This window comes from Cyanidioschyzon merolae, chromosome 8 (genome assembly GCF_000091205.1).
Source record: "Cyanidioschyzon merolae strain 10D DNA, chromosome 8, complete genome".
NCBI classification, from domain to species: Eukaryota; Rhodophyta; class Bangiophyceae; order Cyanidiales; family Cyanidiaceae; genus Cyanidioschyzon; species Cyanidioschyzon merolae.
Window position 1 is genome coordinate 273,707 of NC_010134.1, and position 21,194 is coordinate 294,900.

At 55.8% G+C, this 21,194-nt stretch overlaps 6 protein-coding genes and 1 non-coding gene across 7 annotated transcripts, besides 1 other annotated feature; 3 read left to right on the forward strand and 4 right to left on the reverse strand.

Moving 5' to 3' along the window:
• Positions 1-250: 250 nt before the first annotated feature.
• On the reverse strand, positions 251-1,986 carry CYME_CMH113T. The gene has a single exon (XR_002461301.1). It is a non-coding gene; the product is annotated as a hypothetical transcript (transcript).
• Positions 1,987-2,107: 121 nt separating this feature from the next.
• CYME_CMH114C (similar to FKBP-type peptidyl-prolyl cis-trans isomerase) lies at positions 2,108-3,346 on the forward strand (the record flags this gene model as incomplete). Its single annotated transcript, XM_005536020.1, has 1 exon — positions 2,108-3,346. One exon carries the CDS (start codon positions 2,108-2,110, stop codon positions 3,344-3,346), a length of 1,239 nt encoding a protein of 412 aa, XP_005536077.1.
• Positions 3,347-4,377: 1,031 nt separating this feature from the next.
• On the reverse strand, positions 4,378-5,439 carry CYME_CMH115C (2-C-methyl-D-erythritol 4-phosphate cytidylyltransferase; the record flags this gene model as incomplete). Its single annotated transcript, XM_005536021.1, has 1 exon — positions 4,378-5,439. One exon carries the CDS (start codon positions 5,437-5,439, stop codon positions 4,378-4,380), a length of 1,062 nt encoding a protein of 353 aa, XP_005536078.1.
• A 2,430-nt stretch (positions 5,440-7,869) lies between these two features.
• On the forward strand, positions 7,870-10,176 carry CYME_CMH116C (similar to indigoidine systhesis protein IdgA; the record flags this gene model as incomplete). The annotated part of the gene is made up of 1 exon (XM_005536022.1): positions 7,870-10,176. One exon carries the CDS (start codon positions 7,870-7,872, stop codon positions 10,174-10,176), a length of 2,307 nt encoding a protein of 768 aa, XP_005536079.1.
• A 545-nt stretch (positions 10,177-10,721) lies between these two features.
• On the reverse strand, positions 10,722-14,276 carry CYME_CMH117C (RNA polymerase II second largest subunit; the record flags this gene model as incomplete). The annotated part of the gene is made up of 1 exon (XM_005536023.1): positions 10,722-14,276. One exon carries the CDS (start codon positions 14,274-14,276, stop codon positions 10,722-10,724), a length of 3,555 nt encoding a protein of 1,184 aa, XP_005536080.1.
• A 300-nt stretch (positions 14,277-14,576) lies between these two features.
• Positions 14,577-15,821: a sequence feature (possible transcribed region).
• A 783-nt stretch (positions 15,822-16,604) lies between these two features.
• CYME_CMH119C (20S core proteasome subunit beta 4) lies at positions 16,605-17,252 on the forward strand (the record flags this gene model as incomplete). The annotated part of the gene is made up of 1 exon (XM_005536024.1): positions 16,605-17,252. One exon carries the CDS (start codon positions 16,605-16,607, stop codon positions 17,250-17,252), a length of 648 nt encoding a protein of 215 aa, XP_005536081.1.
• Positions 17,253-17,580: 328 nt separating this feature from the next.
• CYME_CMH120C (hypothetical protein, conserved) lies at positions 17,581-19,287 on the reverse strand (the record flags this gene model as incomplete). Its single annotated transcript, XM_005536025.1, has 1 exon — positions 17,581-19,287. The coding sequence occupies one exon, from the start codon at positions 19,285-19,287 to the stop codon at positions 17,581-17,583; it is 1,707 nt and encodes a 568-aa protein (XP_005536082.1).
• Between the last annotated feature and the right edge of the window lie 1,907 nt (positions 19,288-21,194).

A 21,194-nucleotide genomic window follows, 5' to 3' on the forward strand; every position in this document is an offset into this window, starting at 1 on the left:
CGCTTTCATCTTGCGCATCTATGTGTTCCAGAATAGAGCCCTCTAGCGCAAAGCGAATCGTCTTTACGAATACGTCCGCGATAGCCTCCCCGACGATCTATCCAAAGGTGTCCCGACTGGTCTGATCGATGTCCATCATTTCCTAGAAGAAGCTTCTGTTCTGTAGAGGATTTCTGAATCAGTGAGCTACGGCTGGTCTCTGCGAGCGACTCTGAAGCAAGCGAACAACTTGGCGAAGAGCATTGGCAGAGCGCGTCCAAGAGCTCTCGTTTACGGGGAGGAAATGAGACGCAATTTACAGTGACGATCGATATAGACGGCGTATCAAGCAGCATGAACTGGTGGAAACGTTTATCTGCGTCGATCAACGAGGCTCATTTCCAGTCTTTCTAGACAGATGACGAGAATGATTCTATGGTGTGTATGGATGCAGTGCTGGAGGTTTCCAGGTCCATCGCAACCCCTCCAAGTCAAGAGGATAGAGTCAAAGATTCCAACGGGTAGCAGATGAAGCTGCTCAATTTTTCAAAATGCTCTGTATGCTAGGGAGTCGGACGTGATGGACACCAGCAGACACACCAGCAAATAGAATAACGGCTGCAGGGCCCATGTCGAAGCTCCAACCACCATACCGAGTAGAGGCGCATCCTTGATACGCCTCGTTCAGAGCGTACATGAGCGTCCAAATGATGCATGCGGACGACCATTCGCAGGTGTATGTGACACCGCGCTGGATCGCCGACAGTGTTGTTTTTTTTTTGCTGAAGCCAGCATCGTCCTTTGGTCAATTTTTTTCCAACGAATTCGAGTACGGAATACCCGATATGTCGCATGGTTTCATGGCGGCCAATGGCACTAAACGTGCCGTACACCACAAATACCTCATTCCTGCACCTTCGACGAGCGTGTCCAACGAGCGCATCAATCGGATCTGTTGGATACCTATCGATGCATTCGGAATGGCGTACGCGTATCATGAGCACGGGCACACGCTGGACCCGGTACAGAGGGAGAAGCAAGTGGAATAGACGCATATGTACGAGGTGGTGTCCGGGAAGCGGACCGCCCTTCACCTGGCGAGGAAATCCATGGAATGTGAGACTCGCTCTGGTTTGATGCCAGCAGCGGCTATCCGCGGAATCAGTCTCTGCACCGAGACTTGAACGCCTCGATCAACGTTCGGAAGTGTCTTGGGCTCCTCGACTTCGAGCGGTTTTGTCGAGCGAACATTCGACGGAATCCTTTCGTACTCAACAGGGGCTTGTGCTCCTATGCAGAAGCGTTGCGATTCGAGAAATCAGTGGCCGAGACAGAGGGCATCGGGTTCTCCTAAGCGCCACGGCACTGGCATGGTACGGCGCAGCAATCAACAAGTCCGAAACGCCGTCTCAGTTCACGGGGAACGCTTTTCGTGGGCTAAAATATCCGGGTTACGCCTTGCACTCCTAGATGCGGATCGTTACCATGACAGAAATTGCATCCAGAGGCGCGTATGCCTCTGATATGACCGCCACGTCCTCGTCATGATACACGCTCGCGCAGACACTCGAGTCGACACTGCTTCACGCGGCCCTAGGATTGGCTTCCTTCTGCTTGACGTGATCAAGTGCGCGGGAGCAATTACATCCTGACGCCTTTTAACGATGAAAGAGTCGCACCATGCAGTGCGCAGTTGCTCCATGTTGTTCCTGGCAAGGGTACTCTCGAGTTCCCAGTGTCCATACAACGTCCAGTACAACTGCTGCAGCGAGCTCTGTGTGCTCGAAGCACTGTCGTGGGCACTTGCGACGTCTACCTCGTTGGGCACGGCTCCACCGTACCCACACCGCACTACGAAACGCGTTTCATTTTTCCTCGGACACTGTCTTGACCAGTCGCTAGATCCACCTCTAATCTTTACACTTGAAACCAGTCTTTAGTCCTGGCATGGAGCGACCCCACTTTGCCCCTCGACGTCCAGGAAGCGTCTCGTGTGAGCAGAGCCTCAGCGGAGCGCGGCGTCAGCGGCCCGCAACTAGAAACGCCTGCCCCAGTCAAGCGTCGACGCAGCGTTTTTTCCTTGAAGCGCTGCTTTGCGGTGTTCGTTTCACGAAACGTTCCGACAGCAATGTTCGGCATAGTTCGGGTCGCTTTCTCAATTCACACGAGCGCCAGCTTCAAGGCCGGTAGCAGTGCTTTCAAGTCGCACAACTGCACCGACGTTCGTTTCCAGCACAAGCCGCTGCCTCGGGCAGCGGTTGCTCGGCGTCGGCTATGGCGTTCGCCTCTGGTACTGTGCGATCAGAGGCGTAAAGACGCTTCGTCGAAGGCGGAGACTTTCGGAAGCGCAAATTCAAATGAAAGCACAACGAACGCTGACGCAACCGTGAACCTCGAACGAGGTCAGAGTGCAGAGGCAGCAAACCCGGGGGTGCCAACGTCCGGCGGACCGCGGCGACGTTCCCCGTTTGAGGACTTGGTCGACGGAGCTTCCGATGGTTTCGGGGGACCCACATCCCCAGGGCTTCCTCGACGACGCTCCAACCTATCCGAGCAGAACGAGAGGATTCGAGCACTCCTGGGCCTCGAGAAACGTGACACCTCGGAGCGTACCCAGCAGCGGCCAGCGGCGCCCGTTCCCGAGCGCCCAGCAACCACGGTGACGAGCACGGAGAACGCACCAGGCCTGATCGACCTAACAGGGGACGGTGGTGTGCTCCGCGAGTTGCTCTCCCGAGGGGCACCAGAGAAAGCGGCGAACAAACAGACGCCGGTGCAAAGTACGTCGGGCAGTCGCCTTCGGGTGCACTATGTTGGCAAACTAGCGGAGACTGGCCAGATATTCGATGCATCTCGCGAGCGACAGGAACCTTTTGAGTTTATCCTGGGTGAAGGGAGTGTGATTAAGGGTTGGGAGGCCGGTCTGGTTGGTCTAGCGGCCGGCGATGTCGTGCGTCTGGTATGTGCTCCCGCTTATGCCTATGGACTGCGCGGAGTGCCGCCGGTGATCCCGCCTCGCGCGAAACTTGAGTTCGAGGTTGAGGTGCTGGAGGTGTTACCGGCCGCACCGGGCAACAGCGAAGCCCAGAGCAAATCATCTTTGCGTGCTCTCGACGAAGATGACGTTCCACGTACCCCAGAAGATATTTCTCGCGCCTATATCAAACGTCTCGAGGAGCGCGCCGCGAATCCAAAGAAGGAATCGAAATGGTTTATCATCTCGCCTTTTGCGAGTGCGACTGGAGAGCGACCGCCGTGGTGGTTGAATCCTAACATCACTTTCCTGATCATATTTTCCGTGCTCGGTCTGGCGACGTATGCCGTATATGTGTCGGGTGGCATTCGTCAGGGGTTTCCGCCCTCGTAGGGGGCAAGCCACGGCCGCCCAGGTGCAGACACACACACACACTGGGGCGCGCTTACGCTGTATGCTTATAGAGACGTTGAGCGGCAGACATCGCAGCACCTTGGTGCTGCTTTGGTGACGAGTCGAATGCTACAAACGCGAATACTGGCGAGCATGATAGCGGTGGTCTCGTCGACAACGGAAAAAGAGCGGCTCTTGGGAGCATTCATGATCCTCAGGTAATCGACTTGGAGGAGGGCGCAAAAGTCGTTGCGGGTGCCTAGGGTACCGAATCCTGAACCCGAGCGCAATCCGCAAGCGCTACAAGGGCTCGTTCGTTCGTTGGTTCGTTCGTTCGGAGTATTCGAGAAGCAAATGCGTTCCTAGCATTCGTCTCCTGGCATAAATTGGCATCAATGTATAGAGAAACGGTACCCATGCGCTAAGCAAGGGGCAGGACACACGGCTCCGTGGGACGCATTTGTATCGACACATGGTCCCTTGTCATGGTTGACGCAGGCGTTTCCGGGTGCTCGTCTCATACCGCAGCCCGACGCGTTGCCATCCCTTCTGTCTATCCATTGGGATCCGCGCTTTCGATGGACGCAAGTCATGGGCTTTGGGGCATTTGACAGGAAACATAGGCCTAAGGTGAAGTTTTCTAGCGTACAACAGCGCCCTGCGGACCGCTTGCAATCTTGTGCATTGCACTGCATTGCACTGCACTGCGCATACGCATCCATCACGACTCAGGTTTTTCTCGGCAAACCGTTCCTTTCCGCAGCAAAACCAACGCAGCACCTCCTGTAGGCACCAACACCAACCTCAACATCAAGAGATGCACCATTAGCCGTCACTTCGCCTTGGGATACCTCATTCGCGCTGCAGCGCGCGACGTTGTTCCAAAGTAGCCGATGCCGCAGCCGCAAACCCCATAGTCGTTTCCAGTGACGCTCAGATCGCCTTGGTGGTCCGATGACGGCCCCTACAGCCTTTTCAAACACTGGCCACGATGAGTCTATTGTACAGCTCGCAAAGAAACGGCACGTCGATCAGATATTCTCACATTCCGGATGCGTTCCCTCGATGGCGATCCCGTTCATTTTGCAGCGCTCTCGAATAATCATTTCTGCGAGAATCATATCTTCCGGGGTCGTGATTTTGATATTCGCGTATTCGCCCATAGTAATTTTCACAGGATAATGCTTGTCGTCGAGCAACTCCACGACGCTCACGTCGTCTGTTACGCGTAGGCCCCGGCGCATGGCGTTCTCGAAGCCCTGACGCAGAAGACGAGCCCGAACCACTTGTGGTGTTTGGATCTCCCACAACCTGCTGCGATCGATAGTCCGCCTGACAAACTGTCCATCCTCGCTCTCCTTAATCGTCGCTTTCACTGGCACGCCAATTGCTGCGGCCCCGTAGATCGAGGCGTCCCGCAGGCACGACCGTATGCAGGAGCGTGAAACAAGTGGTCGCGCCGCGTCGTGAACACACACGAGGATGTCGTCTGTTTCATCTTTTTCACGATCCACCGTATCTGGGACGAGGGCGAGTCCAGAGCGAACTGAGTCTTGCCGCTCTAAGCCCGGGTCCGCGAATAAAATCCGCTTGTCGCGCAAAACATAGTTTCCAAAATACGCTTCACGATATCGTTTTTCAACGACGATAATTATCTGAGTCACCTCGGGCAAGCCCAGAAAGAGCAACAGAGAACGTTCGGATACAGTCTTGCCACAGAGCTGCAGAAACTGCTTTGGCCGGTCGGCACGCATGCGGCTGCCCAGGCCCCCCGCCAGCAGAATCACCGACACCGGCTGCCGAACCGGCGGCGGCACCAATCCGTTTCCCAAGTCATCCATCGGCCCGAACGCCGGCAGTATAGACTCTCCATTTTCTAGAAGAGTCATAAACTGCAGACGCTCGCTTGTAAAGTTCCGACGCCGAACAGATCCAACCTGGGTGCACCAGCCTTGCCGTGGTGGCCGTGAGCGCCGCTCTGCGAACGCGCCACTGCTCACTGCGGACGTTGCCACTGAGGCGCGACAACTGCAACGCCCGGGAGCTCTAACTGGTGCCTGCAGACCGTGTACTACGAAGTTCAACGGTGTCATCAACGTAACTTGTGAAATGTGGAGCTTTTCGTCGGTCAAGTCCCCGAGGGAACCCGCGGGACCTCTACCTAACAGCCGGAGCGTGCGTGGCGCATTAATGTGTGCGCTCCGCCGGTCGGAGCGCGCGCGCACGCGTACACCATCCAGGAGGCTGCGATTGGTGCAGGTGCTGGTGCAACGCATTCTGTAGGCGCGGATGCACATGTCCTTTATGTATAGGAAGGATCAGTTTGGGTGCATGGGTGCGCGCACGCGTACACCATCCAGGAGGCTGCGATTGGTGCAGGTGCTGGTGCAACGCATTCTGCAGGCGCGGATGCACATGTCCTTTATGTATAGGAAGGATCAGTTTGGGTGCATGGGTGCGCGCACGCGTACACCATCCAGGAGGCTGCGATTGGTGCAGGTGCTGGTGCAACGCTTTCTGTAGGCGCGGATGCACATGTCCTTTATGTATAGGAAGGATCCGTTTGGGTGCATGGGTGCGCGCACGCGTACACCATCCAGGAGGCTGCGATTGGTGCAGGTGCTGGTGCAACGCATTCTGTAGGCGCGGATGCACATGTCCTTTATGTATAGGAAGGATCAGTTTGGGTGCATGGGTGCGCGCACGCGTACACCATCCAGGAGGCTGCGATTGGTGCAGGTGCTGGTGCAACGCATTCTGCAGGCGCGGATGCACATGTCCTTTATGTATAGGAAGGATCAGTTTGGGTGCATGGGTGCGCTCACGCGTACACCATCCAGGAGGCTGCGATTGGTGCAGGTGCTGGTGCAACGCATTCTGCAGGCGCGGATGCACATGTCCTTTATGTATAGGAAGGATCAGTTTGGGTGCATGGGTGCGCGCACGCGTACACCATCCAGGAGGCTGCGATTGGTGCAGGTGCTGGTGCAACGCATTCTGCAGGCGCGGATGCACATGTCCTTTATGTATAGGAAGGATCCGTTTGGGTGCATGGGTGCGCGCACGCGTACACCATCCAGGAGGCTGCGATTGGTGCAGGTGCTGGTGCAACGCATTCTGTAGGCGCGGATGCACATGTCCTTTATGTATAGGAAGGATCAGTTTGGGTGCATGGGTGCGCGCACGCGTACACCATCCAGGAGGCTGCGATTGGTGCAGGTGCTGGTGCAACGCATTCTGCAGGCGCGGATGCACATGTCCTTTATGTATAGGAAGGATCAGTTTGGGTGCATGCGTTTCCCAGCTTGCGGCGAACGCCGGAGTCGCGCTGCTCCTGCACCTACATACTCCAAGCAACATGCGTCTATATCACACGACGTGTACCGCCGCGGACGCGCAAATGAGAGGCAGCACTACCAGCCTGTGGGCATTGCCGTCACCGCTATACAGCATAGATTCGATTCATGGAAACAGGTTCACGCGGATACGTGAAACGCAGCGGCGATTTGTCGTGATTCTGCGCTCGACTGTATGCATCCCAGGAGTTTTACTTGCGCAAGCCTAGCATCCTCTTTCGGAATAGAGGTCTGGTTAATCCAAAGACCCAGCAGCTGCGAACCTCTATTGCGCACGCCTTGCTTTACCATGACGTGTATCGACTCGATGAGCTCAACAGTGCCGCTCCCGACACAGCTGGGTAGCACAGACAGCGGCAAATGACATAACGCTGGGCGAGCACGGATCCTACGGAGGTTTCCGTATCAACACGGCATTGCAGCATTCGTGTTTATAAATCCTGGGAACATCCTGCCTGCTTCTGCAGTTTCCACATTACCGAATTCCCCCATAACATGATTCTTCTACAAATCCTGGGGACTAGCGAGGGAGAGCGTCCACCTCTATCACCGTAATCGATCGCCAAGGAGCCTCGAGGCGCGCACAGTGACGCGCCAACATTGCCTAGGGCAGCGCTTGGTACGGGCGGCAGACACGGGGCGACTGCACCACTTTGCAGAGAAAACCAGAACATTCTCGCTTACACGCCGACAGAGAAGGCTGCCGCACCACGGCACTTGTCTGGAATATCTCGTTCAGTGCACATCGCTTCGAATGCATCGCATGTGCAAAGGAAAGCCTCCAGACAAAACACTCTTGAATACAAGCCTCTCTGTTCGAAGCTGCCCGCTCGGCGTATGCTGACGCTCCGGTCTATCACGATGCACCAGAGATGCTTGATCGCTACGAACCTTTCCGACGCTTGCCATGCATACAATTCCGACTGGTAGCGTTTGCAGCTAGTCTATGGGATCGAAGAGTCCCAGCAGTAATCTAGCTGATCTGTAACGCTCGTAAACGCTCATGGGGCGATACGGAACTGGTTCAATAGGTCGCACCGGCTACGCAGTGCGTCTTGGTGGCGCAGCCAGTTTCCGCACAAGGTCCAGAAAAGCTCTGAGCGTTTGCCGTGCACCGCTCCCCAGTGGTGTTGCGTCCAAAACATCAGCGGGCATTTGTTAAGCACCATGAGATTGATTTGGAAAGGCTGGCCAATCGAGCTGTCGGAGCGACTTGCTGCCCAGGCTGACTGGGAGCGACGACGCTGGCGAACTGCTATCGTGGCGCTCGAATCAACCGTGGTTACCCACGGCTTGCCATACCCGCAGAACTTAGAGCTCGTCGACCAGATCCAGACGAATATTCGTCAAAAGGGTGCACAGCCGGCACTCCTGGCCATCATTGACGGGGTCATTACCGTAGATCCCGACTCAGCGGTCAGTCAGCGTTTAGCTGAACAGGGAGCTCGGGTCTTTCGCAAGTGCAACCTACGCGACCTGAGTCTGGCGGTTGCCGAGCGTTGGAACGGTTCTCTAACAGTCTCGGCAGTGATGGAAGTCGCACACGGCCTTGGTTTCCGGGTGTTTGTGACCGGCGGCATCGGTGGCGTCCACCGTGACTTTACACAGAACCACGACGCCTCCGCAGACCTGACTGCACTTGCTCGAATCCCGGTATGCGTTGTCTGCGCGGGCGTGAAAAGCGTTCTTGACATTGGAGCTACCCTAGAACGCCTTGAGACAGATGCAGTGCCCGCCATAGTCTTCAACTCGTCGGAGTTTCCTGCGTTCTGGTGCCGACGCTCCGGGTATGCAGCACCAGCGCGCCTCGATACCGTGGAACAGGTCGCGACAGTGCTTCGGTTGCACCTGCTACCGCTGCTCTCATCGGCTAGAGTAGACCATGATGGCGAGTGCACCAACGCAGAAAGACTACCGTGCGGTATGCTGGTAGCTGTGCCGATCCCTGCTGAGGCGGAATGCTCGGAATCCGAGACCGCTATTCAGCAAGCGCTGGCGGAGGCGACCCAGAGAGGCATTCGCGGCAAAGCGTTGACACCGTTCCTGCTCGAGCGGGTCGCAGCGCTCACCCAAGGAGCCTCAGTGCGTGCGAACATGGCCCTGCTGCTTCATAATGCGTCCTTTGGGGCGGCGCTCGCCTCTGTCATGCACCACAGCTGTCACGGGTTGCCGCTGGGCAGTGCCCTTCGACGATACCAGCACCAGCAGCACCAGCACCATCAGTTATCGTATGCATCGATCACGGGATCGCGACACACAATCGACGAAGCGCTCAATGGGTGCCCGTCCGATGATCCCGAGCAGCGCCTCCTTGCCAGGAACGGCCCCGTACACGACGACAGCTCCGCATCCTTGGAGCCGGCACTGGATGCGGACGCAGCGCAACCTGAGCTAGCGCAGCACCCGAAGCAGCGCCTGACTGCGGATTGTGGGGCAAGTGCACCGCTCCGCTGGCTCCCGGTGACGGTGCTGGGTCACTGGACACTCGATATTTACGCTTTCGCCAGCAGCAATGTGCCATTTTCCTCAAATCTTACTGCGGTACCTGCATCTTATCCTGGTGTGATCCGCAGCGCCTACGGTGGTGTCGGTTACAATATCGCCTTGACTCTGAGCTACCTCGCAGGCGGCGGCGCCAGCCCGTACTTCACGGCCTCTGAGGTGATGAGGGATGCACACTTGGGACGACTTGCCGAGTCATCACTCACTATGGCGAACGAACGACGCCTAGGCACGTTCTGGTCGACACGGCACCCTGCGGCAACGTACGTGGCCGTCCACAACGAAGCACGCGACCTGCTCTTCGCCGTCTTTGACGGAGCCGATATCACGCCCGCGATGCTTGGTCACGTGAACTCGTCTCGCCCGATTGTTTGGGATGCCAACCTGACCCCGGCAGCAATGGCTGCACTACCACGAGCAAGCAGTTTCTGGTATGAGCCCACGTCACCGGCCAAGGCAGGACGTATTGTCGCTGCGCAGCGGCTCGAGGCGCTGCCGTGGATGTCGCCCAACGAACTTGAACTCATAGCGATTGCACAGGCTGCTGGATTCTCGTTCCAGGAAGGTGCCATCGCGGATGACGGCTCGATATCCGATGCGCTGATTACCGCAGCAGCCGCGTACCTGGTGAACACACGGGGCGTTCGGAATATCCTGGTCACCCAGGGTGCCCGCGGCGTCACCTGGTTCTATCCGGATGCTGGTGCACTAGGTGGCATCGCATCCCGCCATTTCGATGCGATTCGTGTAGAAAAGTCTAATGTTCGTTCAACAACAGGTGCTGGCGATGTCTTCGCTGCGGCGGTCATCTTTGCGTTGTGCGGTTGGGGGCCGGCGCCGCCTCTGGCTCCCGCCCAGGCGATTTCTTTTGGACTCGAGGCGGCAGCGATCGCTTGTCAGTATGAGACTGCAGTGCCGCCTGCAGACGCCCTAAGGCCTATTGTACAGCGAATGAGGCGCCACCGGCTCTGAGGCGGTGCTTAGCGTGCACCGGGCGACGCACTGTTGACGTGGATGATGACGATGTATCCACGATCAAACCGGCACATTGCCGGAACAGATGGGATCGTCTTTGCCGGCTGCTGGCTGGTCCCCCGGCATGCTATTGGAACTCCGCTGCCGGCTTTCCGGGATACCAATGGAACTCCGTTGCTGAGATCGCTGTGTCTGGCGTCTGTGCTGAACCGCTTCACTGGACATGAAGCCAGCCTCGCTTTACGGTCGAGGAATGCGTTCTCGCAAAGGCAAGAACTTTTCCGCAAGTCGATGCTTTCAAGGACACCGCTTTTCAAGTCGGTGGCGGCAAGTCATAGAGGCTGGATCGTCGCAGCCTATGCATTGCCAGGGAAGCGAATGGCATGCAGACGACAACAAGCCAGCCAGCCAGCCAGCCAGCCAGCTTGCCTGCCAAGTTTTCCCCGCTCAGAGCGGCCCAATGGATGCTGTGGAGCTCGCGGTGCTGGACCAGCATGCCAAGGCGCGTGCTCAGACGCCCGGGATCACCCCGTACGCTCGTGCTATTCACCGAGGTCGGTCAGCACCATCCGCGGAGCAATAGCCATGGACATGAGCTCCTGGAACAGTAGTTTGCAGGCATACGGAATCTCGACGGCGGCAATTCGCGTCTTGTTCTTACATCCCCGGCATTCAAAAATAGAGCGTCGGAGATCAGCGATAGCAATGAGGCCGCACCTTTCGCACACATGCACGCGATACTTATCGCTCACGTCGCACATGCGCTCTTTGAGTACTGCTGAGGCGCCGTACGCCACAAATACATCTTTCTCCATCTCACCGATTCGTAGGCCACCGCCTCGACTTTTGCCCTCAACGGGCTGACGCGTAAGCACCTGCACGGCACCGCGAGCACGGGCTCCCAATTTTTGGTAGACCACATGACGGAGACGTTGGTAGTAGTTCACGCCCATAAAGATGGCCGCATTCATCGGGCGACCCGTTTGACCGTTGAAGAGCAGCTCCCAGCCGCGCGGATCGTAGCCATGGCGAACAAGCTCCCGTCCAATGGCGTCGACGGTGACTGGTGTGAACGCAGTTGCGTCGCCCTCGACCCCGCTGAGCGCACACACTTTGCCCAGGAGCGCCTCAATCAAATGTGCAATCGTCATTCGACTGGGTACAGCGTGCGGGTTCATGATAATGTCCGGCCGGATACCGTCCACGTTGAACGGAAGATCCTCCTCGGGCATGCAGAGGCCCATGGTGCCCTTCTGACCGTGTCGGGATGCAAACTTGTCCCCGACTTGCGGGATGAGCTCCGTTCGAACGCGCACTTTCACCATTCGCGTTCCCGCCTCTCCCGTACAGATGAGCACCTTGTCGGTAACACCTCGCTCGGTGCGCTTCATGACCAGAGAGCAGTCTTTGCGCGTTCGCATACCACTTAGGGCGGCCATACCTGAGGCCGTTTCCTGTTCAGCCGCGTCGACTGCGGCACGGGATGCTCCCAGTGGTGCGGTTTTACCCACGAGCACATCACCACCGCGAACACGTTCGCCCACACCGATCAAGCCGTCGGATTCGAGTTTTGAGTAGGCGTGTGCTTCTTTCATGCCCAGGGTGACCGCCGGATCCGGTTTGCTGATCGTTTCCTGCTGCCCGAAGAGTTTCTTCTGTTCCTCCTCTTTGAAGGTCTTGTAATAGACAGAGCGAAAGAGACCGCGATCCACTGCAGCTTGGCTCATGATGAGTGAATCCTCCTGATTGTAACCAGAGTAGCACGCAATAGCCACCACAGCGTTGATACCGGCGGGAAGCGTGCGAAACTGCAAATGTTCCATAACGCGCGTCGTTACCAGTGGTTTCTGGGGATAATACAGCACATGCGCCATGGTGTCCATACGCAAATTATAATTCGTCAAGTACATACCCATCGCTTGCTTGCCCATGGCCGATTGATAGGTGTTACGCGGTGACTGGTTGTGATCCGGGAAAGGAATAATCGACGCACAGACACCGAAAATCATGGAAGGATGGATCTCCATATGCGTATAGGTCGCGTGGTCGCCACTCGTCGCCAAATGCTCTTGGTCCATGGCAATCATTACGGTCTCTTCCTCGTTCACGTCGAGATATTCGACCAGACCTTCACGAACAAGTCGCGAAAAGGTATAACCGGTGGTTTCATAGTCTCGAAGCAGGTCGATATGTTGCTTGCGGATCCGCAACAAGTTCGTTTCCGTATCCACGATGAATAGTGGCCGGCAGACGCGTCCAGCGTCTGTTCCAATACGCAGCTCACCGTGGCTGACATCAAACACAATGCTGACCTCGTCAGCGATCTCACCGGATCGACGTAGCACCCGCAGCGCGGTGACGAGCTCTTCGGGTCGTGGATGAATGCCCACCCAGGAGCCGTTCAGAAAAACTTTTGTTTGGCGCTTAATTCGTTCGGCGGTTACTTCGTACAGGGGCTCCATCTCGAAGTTGTACAGCATCTCGAGGATATCTGCCACGGGAGTGCCGACGCTGATGTACGCCATGAGCGCGAGGTTTTTCACGAGGCCACAAGACTGACCCTCGGGGGTCTCAGCTGGGCAAATCATGCCCCACTGGGTGTTGTGGAGTTGGCGAGGTTTCGCGAGTTTGCCCTCTCGTCCAATGGGCGAGTTCAAGCGTCGCAGGTGCGATAACGAGGCCGCATATGTTAGGCGATTCAGAACCTGTGATACACCTGTTCGAACCGCTGCTTTGCGGTCTGCACGCCAGTTACCCGTTGCGATTGCGTATTTGAGGTTGTCAGTTATTGTGCGACCTTTCACAGCTAACGCAATATTCAACTCCTTGCCCATGTCAAGTTGATGCTGCAGAATCGAACGCGCATCCTTGACGACTTTTTGGAACAGCTGACGAAAGAGCCCCGTGAGCAATGGACCCGCTAGATCCAGCCGCTTCAGGCCGTAATGGTCGCGATCATCTTCTTCGCGGCGCCCGAGAACAGTAGCCAACAACTGGTGGGTCATGTACCCCAAAAACCAGGCCTTGGCAGGTTCGTACGCACCGATACCGATGTGCGGCAGGAACTCGAGCTGCAGAACCTCACGGGCATAGCGAATGCGTCGGTCGCGAGTGGCACCAACAGAATTGCCTCGCTTGCCAATAAAATCCAGAGCCAAGTTTTGATCAGTAATCACTGAGCCCATATCCAGAGATGGCATCAAAAGCGTCTGCATTTCCTCATCATCGGTGTCGTAAATGACACGTTCCATTATCTCCCGATCAGACTCGAGGCCCAGGGCGCGGAAGACGACCGCCAGTGGAATATCGGCACGGATATACGGCAAGCTGACCATAATGCATTGACCGCTCTGACCTTTGACGCCACCGCGGGTGATTTTGACCTGAGTTGTTCGCGCAGGCTTATTGCCGCGATCGAGAACAGATCGACACTCTGCCACATGTGAGTACGGGGCCGTTGATGCTCGCTTGAAAACGTAGACCGCATTGTTGCCCATACGCTCCTGGGCAATCAGCGCTTTCTCCGAGCCATTGATGATGAAATAGCCTCCCTGATCGTAAGGGCATTCGCCGATGTTCTGCAGTTGGTACTCTGTGAGGCCATTCAGATGGCAAAAATCCGAGTGCAACATCATCGGAACCCGACCGAGGTAGAGATTGCGAGCTGGATGTCGAAACTCGCGCTCCTCCTTGGTAGCGGGATCTATTTCGATGTCGATGCGCGTGACCTCCACGTAAAGCGGCGACGAGTACGACAGGTTGCGCAACCGCGCCTCGTGTGGGAAAAGCACCGTAGGCGTGCCGTCAACCTCCGTGAAAGTTGGCTTTCCAGCGCTCAACTGACCAAAGGAAATAATGGTCCTCGTCCCCTCGGGAGGCGCTCTTTTGCCTGGCACGTGCTGCGGCTGGGGACGAAGAACAATATCCGGCGTCTCGTCTACGATTGTTTGACACGCGTTCCCTATGAACTCGTTGAACGAGTCCAGTTGCTGCTTTACGAGACCCTTCTCTCGAAAGTGAGCAGATATAACGTCCCAGATGTCATCGGCCGAGAGCTGATCTTCTGCGGAAACGGATGCTCGCTGCGGCTTTGCCATGAACGCCAGCGTTCAAACCAAAGGTCTCAGTACTGAGCGCCGCTCCGTAGAGGTCAGTCCGAATTCCCAGGGTTGCTTCTCCTCAACGATTTACTCGCTCAGATCCGCCTACGGGCTACGAACAAAGGAAAACCAGGAAGGCTCGCAGCGCTAACAAGCTTGCCGCCACAACAACGATAACAACAGGTACACGAAAAGCGTGCCTTCCTGAGCGAATCCACAGAGGGCGCCCCCTGGGTTCCGCGCTAGCACAAGGCGGCGCTGTACGCGGTAATCCGTGGAACGCCTCCGGATGCAGGTATCCGTTGCGGAAGCTAGGATTCCGGGTTCTTGCAAACGTTTCCTTGATCATGACAGGTTGATGCAACACGGGTTGACATTTCCAAAAAGCTAGTCATCGCTGCGCATACTCGGATCAGGGTTCAGTGTGAGTGATCCGTCGACGAAAAACGATATGTTACCCGGCGTACTTTCGCTGAAACACGCAGCGGCTAAAGCGTGCGCTGGACTCGTGGCCCCGGCAACATCCAGGTGTTAGCGCGTGGACTGTGCGCAACGTTGTTACAGCATATGGTTTTTCTCGTTCGCGGCTCCTTGGGATACCATCCGGAGGTGTGTGGCTCCGCGAAAGTCGTGAGTTCATGGCGCCGGTTGGCGGACTCGATTCAAAAACAACGTGATGCGTCTTTGTCAGAATACAGTGGAAAGGGTCCACTTTGCTCCATCATGCGTGCGCATTAAAGTTTGGGTCTCTTCCCATGGTCTTTTAGACCGGCGCTTTGGGGGTTCTCCTGCAACTGCTTCCTTTTCGTGGATCTCGCATCCGGCATGAAAAACGCCGGTCTCTCTTGTCACTCCAGCTCTGTTGTCAGCCGTCCGAAGATTTTGATGACAGCGTTCAAGTCCCGACGCTGCCGCTTGTGACTGTTGGCAACGCAGTTCATGCGCAGGTGATGGCTGCGATCTACGACTCGCTAACCATTTTCATCCATTTTGTACGGAGCCTGGGTGTGCCCTCTGCAACGGTAACGCTTGACTTGGGCCGTACGTTTCCACACGCTCACCATGTCAGCTTATTCGATGGCTGCCCTGAGGCGCGTGAACGCTCGTTTCAATCCACGGCACATACCCTTGACGGGTACAGAAAGCCTCCACAGATGCCCTGCTCGGTTTCCGCGCTCGGGGCCGTACGCGACGATAACCGGCTTCATCTGGAAGATGCCCTCGATACGGACGCTGTCCTCTGCACACCTAGGCGCAAACTGCTCCATTCGACAGAGGTTTTGTGAAACGCGATGTTGACCATAATGATTCAGGTACCGTACGGAGCACCCACACTGGAGAGGAAATAGAAAGATTTCGATCCGTTTAAGCTTGCGACTTGCAGTGCTGTAACGCACGATCCACTGGAAAGGATCGCTGCTGCGACTGGAGTCCGAGTATGGGACACTTTTCGGTGCACATAGTGGAGATGAGCAGCGCTCGGAGCATATCCGCTGAAGGGTATCATGCTGGTATCGAATGCTGTACCGTTGTCTTCATAAATGGAGGATGATTTGCCTTTCGAAGGCAATCGCTTATTTGACTTAAAAATGTCCGTGAACTTTCGGCATGAGCCTGTGAAGAGACCTCCAAGAGGTGACCTCGATCGTAATCCACGGTAGTCCCCGGGTGAGGATTTCTGCGCCCCCGCGTACCCAGAAACACCAGGATCGAGAGCTTGATAACGCGTGATTCGGGTTTGCCGCTCGCAAGAAAAGGAGACGAATAGAGCCTGTTCGTATGTATTGGATAATGGTTTCGGTTATTTTAGGAACCTTGGTTCTAGGGATAGCGAATCATCCTCGATCCGTTGACGTTACGAATGCGAGCAACAAAGCGTCGAAGGAGCCACTCCCAAAACGAAGACCTAGAACCCCACCCGCCAACAACCAGGAATGAGTCCCAAGGCCCTTAATGCTGTACTTGCAAGTTCGAGGTTGTCCAATTGGAAAGTTTCGGACAATCTCCACCGCGGATGAAATCGAGCACCTCAGGTTTCCGCGTTCATCTGGTACGAGTCTCGTCCAGAGACAGATCGCCACGAGACACCGTGATCGCGGTGGAGCGCGCACGCGCCCGACTGCTTCGCCTTGGCTGAAAAAGCGTTCTGCCCAATACCGGGTGCATCGCGATACTCGCTGTTGTTGAGGTTTCGTTCATAGCTCGCTCTGTGAAACCAGCACGCTTCGGAGTATTTCCTCCGCGTAAACTGGAAAGGTTACACGTCGGTGTGCGGCTCTCTTGATAACAAGTGGTCCAGAAGGCGACCGTCTCAAGCCTGCAGGTATGGACACAGCAATATCGCTCGCGGGAAAGGACTTTGTTCTAAGCGCAGCCGACGTGACAGCTGCACGCTCGATCGTGGTCATGAAGGAGGACCAGGACAAGATCCAAGAGCTGGATCGTTTTCGGCTTCTGAGCGCTGGCGGTGACCTCGGTGATGTGGCACAGTTCACCGAGTACATCCAGCGTAACGTGCACCTCTATGAGCTCCGAGCGGGAACGTCGCTGAGTACCCGCCAGATCGCCCATTTTATTCGTGGAGAGTTGGCGCGTGCCCTGCGCGAGCGTCCCTACGAAATCAACCTGATCCTTGGAGGCTACGACCAGGGCGAAGGTACGTCACTATATTATATTGACTATTTAGGGAGCTTACACATGATGAAATACACAGCTCAAGGCTATGCAGCATATTTTGTGTTGAGCACGCTCGACAGACTCTATCGCCCGAACATGAACCTGGAGGAAGCGCTTGAGGTCTTACGTGCGTGCTTGGATGAAATGGGTCGACGTTTTCTCTTAAAACAGCGCCACTTCATGGTCAAAATAGCGGATGAGCGTGGTGTACGCGTACTAGAAAATGCCTTCGTCGATGCATCTGGAACGCCAACGTCGTCGGTGACAGGGGCGGCAGCGGCAGCCGCTACTTCTTGAACGCTCGTGCAATATTTCTCCACATCCAGTCAGGGTGTACAGACCAGCTGCATTGTGCTCGACGGGTGTACAAACAGACACGTGTACCTCGATAAATATTGCACAAATACCATTTTGAGCGATGAAAATATGCACTCACGACAGCTGATTTGCTGGTGACGCATCATCTACCGGTGCCGAGTTCCATCGTGAACGCTGCCTGCACCTTTGCGCATATTCACAGATATTCTTTGATTTGGAACCGTTTTCATGGACCTGGTACCAGTGCATAGTTGGAAGCTGACGACGCTCGCAGCGCCTCTTATACTTGGACAATGTGCAAACTTCCTCAATCCCAGAGCTTGATACTGCCGTCCGCGGAACAGGAAGCAAGCATCATCGAATGCGGATGGAATGCAACGCAGTAGACACGATCACTATGCGCATCGATCGTTTTCACTGCCTCTTGGGCGCTTGATTGCGAATCGTACAAAAAGATGCGACCGTTCGTACTCCCTGTTGCCGCAACGAGGCCAGAGGCTACGCTGCTGGCGTTCAAAACCCCGTCAAGCTGTTGACTCCGCTGCTGGGATGCAGGCGGTTGCCCGCTACCATCTATTGGAACATCACTGGCAGCGGCCAGTAACGTCCGCGACTCGTGAACCACTGCGGTAGCGGCGCCGCTGACATCAGCGTCCGCTGCGTAGAGCGCAGGCATGCCGCTGGATGCTTTGGTGCTCGCAGGTGCCGCCAATGCTGCAGCGTCAACGATAGATGCACCCCGATCTGACGCGAAGCCGCGCTCATAGAGGCTGCACCGCAACGGCAATCGCCCAAGACGATGACCTCGATGCGTCTGGTAGAGCACGAGTTGCACGTCGTTGGTGTTGGTGTTCTCCTGGTGCGTACGCAGCGCTTTCACTTCGTACATTCGCAGGCAATCGTCGAAGGCATTCACTGCCACGTATCTACCGGATGGTGATCGTTGGATATGCGCGACAGGGCTTGCCGCTTCATCGTTCAACTGACACGAGAGGGCCGTCTCCGGCCTTCGTAAATCAAAGGTATGCAAAAGCCCTTGCGAGTCCCCGATCATCAGAATATCATGCTCCAAGAACACCATCGAATTCACCATCCCTATGCCAGATGCAGAGGTCAGGACGCGGCTCATGGTTTGCTCGGGCCGGGCAGATACACCCGCAGCAGGCGAGCTCGGGCGCGAGCCGGTCACTTGGCTCATTTGTTGCACTCTTCGATCTAGTCGATAAACGAAACCGTTCGAAGTACCCGCATAGATACAATGGGCATCGTCAGGGTCGATGGCCAAACAGAGTACCAGGCCGCGAGGAAGGCTCCAGCTCTGGACGGCCTGTCGTCTGGCATCGCTCCCGTTCCCTTCGGTAGCGAATGCGGACCAGTCCCAGACACGAATACAATGATCAAAACCAGCTGAATACAGGTAGCGATTATCCTGCGTCCAGCAGAGGTCAACGACGTTCGCTGCATGCGCGTCTGCAACGGCCACAGCACAGCGCGGCGACTGGTCCACGCTCCAGACGCGTACGGAGCGATCAAAGGAACCAGAGGCAAGGTACGACCCACAAGACGACCAGGATAGCGCATATACGGCTCCTTTGTGTCCGATAAGCTGGGAACGACAGCTCAGTGAACTTGAGCTTTGCCGTTCTCCACTCCGTCTCACTACGACCGGCAGCGATGCCGCTGGCGAAGCCGCTCTAGAGCCTGGTATAGACTCCGCTGCTCCGAGACCGGCCTCTGTTCGCTCGCTCAGCACTTGGAAGTCCGCGACAAACCGTGACGCTTCCGGCACATGAACGCCCTTCGAAGGATTGGGGCTAATATCGTTGAGGGCAGAAGTTAGATCGAAAACCCCAGTCTCGCTAGCAGATCGTCGAAGGCTGAGTTCGAACACCGAGCGTCGCAGGTCTCGGTTCTCCTTCTCCAGTGCCTCTAGACGCTCCTGGAGAAGCTTTCGCTCTCTTGCGGCAATTTCCAACTGCTTTTTATAGAAAGCTTCTCCCTCGTGCTCCGTCATTCGTTCGAATGTGTCCTGTTGGAGCAGAGCGCCTCAGAATCAATGCCAGAAGCATGGAATCTTGCGGTTTGTGTTCGAACGCTTCGCATCTCCGCGAACGATGCGGTGCCCGAACTGGTGCGAGGGATTCTCGGATTCTGTGCTCCGTAGCCGCACTAGCGTCAGTCGATGCCTATCTACCCAAAAGTACATCTTCCAATGGGGAATACTGTAAGTCTGAACACGGGTGTACGGATAGAGAGAGGGACAGGCCGCGATGCATGCCCGCGACTTGCAGATGGATCGGAAGCGGCAGTGAAACTTTGCCGCTTCGAAGGACACGGTTGCGATACACTCCCACGCGCTGCTCTTTCGTGGACATCGAACTTGGACGCCTGTAGCATTGGACCCAAACTGGAAACCCTGCTTCATCGCGAACGTATCATGGACGCTATCTGGATATGTATCGTTGTGAGCGCTTCCGGATTCGGGGACCCTGCAGTGTTTCATGGATTGCGCTCTGCTTTGGTTGATGGATCAGAGACGCTGGCCCCCGTGGTGGTACTCCCGTGTGTTTCCGTGATTTTTCGATGATATTGGATCGTTAAAGCTAATCAGAGATACTCAGGTCGGCGCTTGTTCTCGGCATTCAGGGAAGCGGTCTTCATTTTGCCCGAAACCTTGCAAGTTCCATGACCCAGCTGCGAGACTTCCCACTCGAGTATCGTGATTCGTAGAGTGTGCGCTGTAATGCCAATAGCGCTGCGGCATCGCCCTGGCTGCAGTGTTGCCTCCTTTTGCGTGTCAGGCTGTGCGCTAGCGCAGCACGGCTGAGCGCGTGTACCGTCTGCCACCTCGAGACCGAAGCAGAGCGGCTGCCAACTCGCCGTGGCAGACGACCGTATTTCAGCCACTGTGGTTGATACCGCTGCACTCGATTCTTTTCGCATCTGCAGGGATAGAGAGCAGCATTGTGATGTCTCATGCTTGCGAAAACACGTAAAGCTTCACATTTATCAGCATCGGCATTTCGAGTCCAAATGCTGCTGTCGCCGCAAAGGCAGCTACATGGCTGCTTGCATGAACCCATGAGCGATGTGCTATGCTTGAAATACCGGATGAGATGCGCTCCTCTTTCACGGTTGGAGCATGAAATGGTGCACCTGATGCATAAGACGCTGCGACGATGTGGATGGGGAAAGACAGGACGCGCGATGCTCCCACCACGGCCATGATTCGCAGCGGAACGGCCTCTCGATCCTAAAGATATCGAACATCGTGCATGAAACAGAAAATGTACCACGATCATGTAGGGTAAATTAATATCCATCTGCAGTCGCTTGCCGGCCTTTTTTGACAAGCGCCCTGCAATCGGCTTCGGTTCCTCCTTGTGCATTTCGACCCGGAGAGTCTGTGCCGCACATTTAGGTAGCGTGAGCTCCTCGGGTTTCGTCTTCAGCACAGCACGTATCCCGGTTCAGATGTCGGCGTTAAATTCTCAGTTCACAAGCTCCATGCGTCTGTTGCCTCTGGTTGAACTCGTCTATGCAAGGATTCCTCTCAATGGTGCCCTCTGCGGCACCACAGTCTCGTTATCGTGCCGTCGGGCACGCCCCTCTTCTCGCACAGCGCTCCGCTTCGTCTTCTTCTTCGTGTTCGTCACCGGTTCTTCTTCGCTCGATGACAGGCGAGAAGATTTTTTTATGTTTTTCACGTCGAACTCGGCGACGACGGCCCTCGAGGATGCTCGACTTCCATGCTCATAACCCCTGGATATTTTATTTCTTCAAATGAGCGCACCATATTATCCCGATAGATGAGGAAATTCCTGGAGGGAGAAGCATTTGCGGCGGAAAGAGGAACTGCGTCCCATTGTATCATCATGCTGAACACTTCACTGGTTTGCCCAGCAGTGCGATCGTTACGTT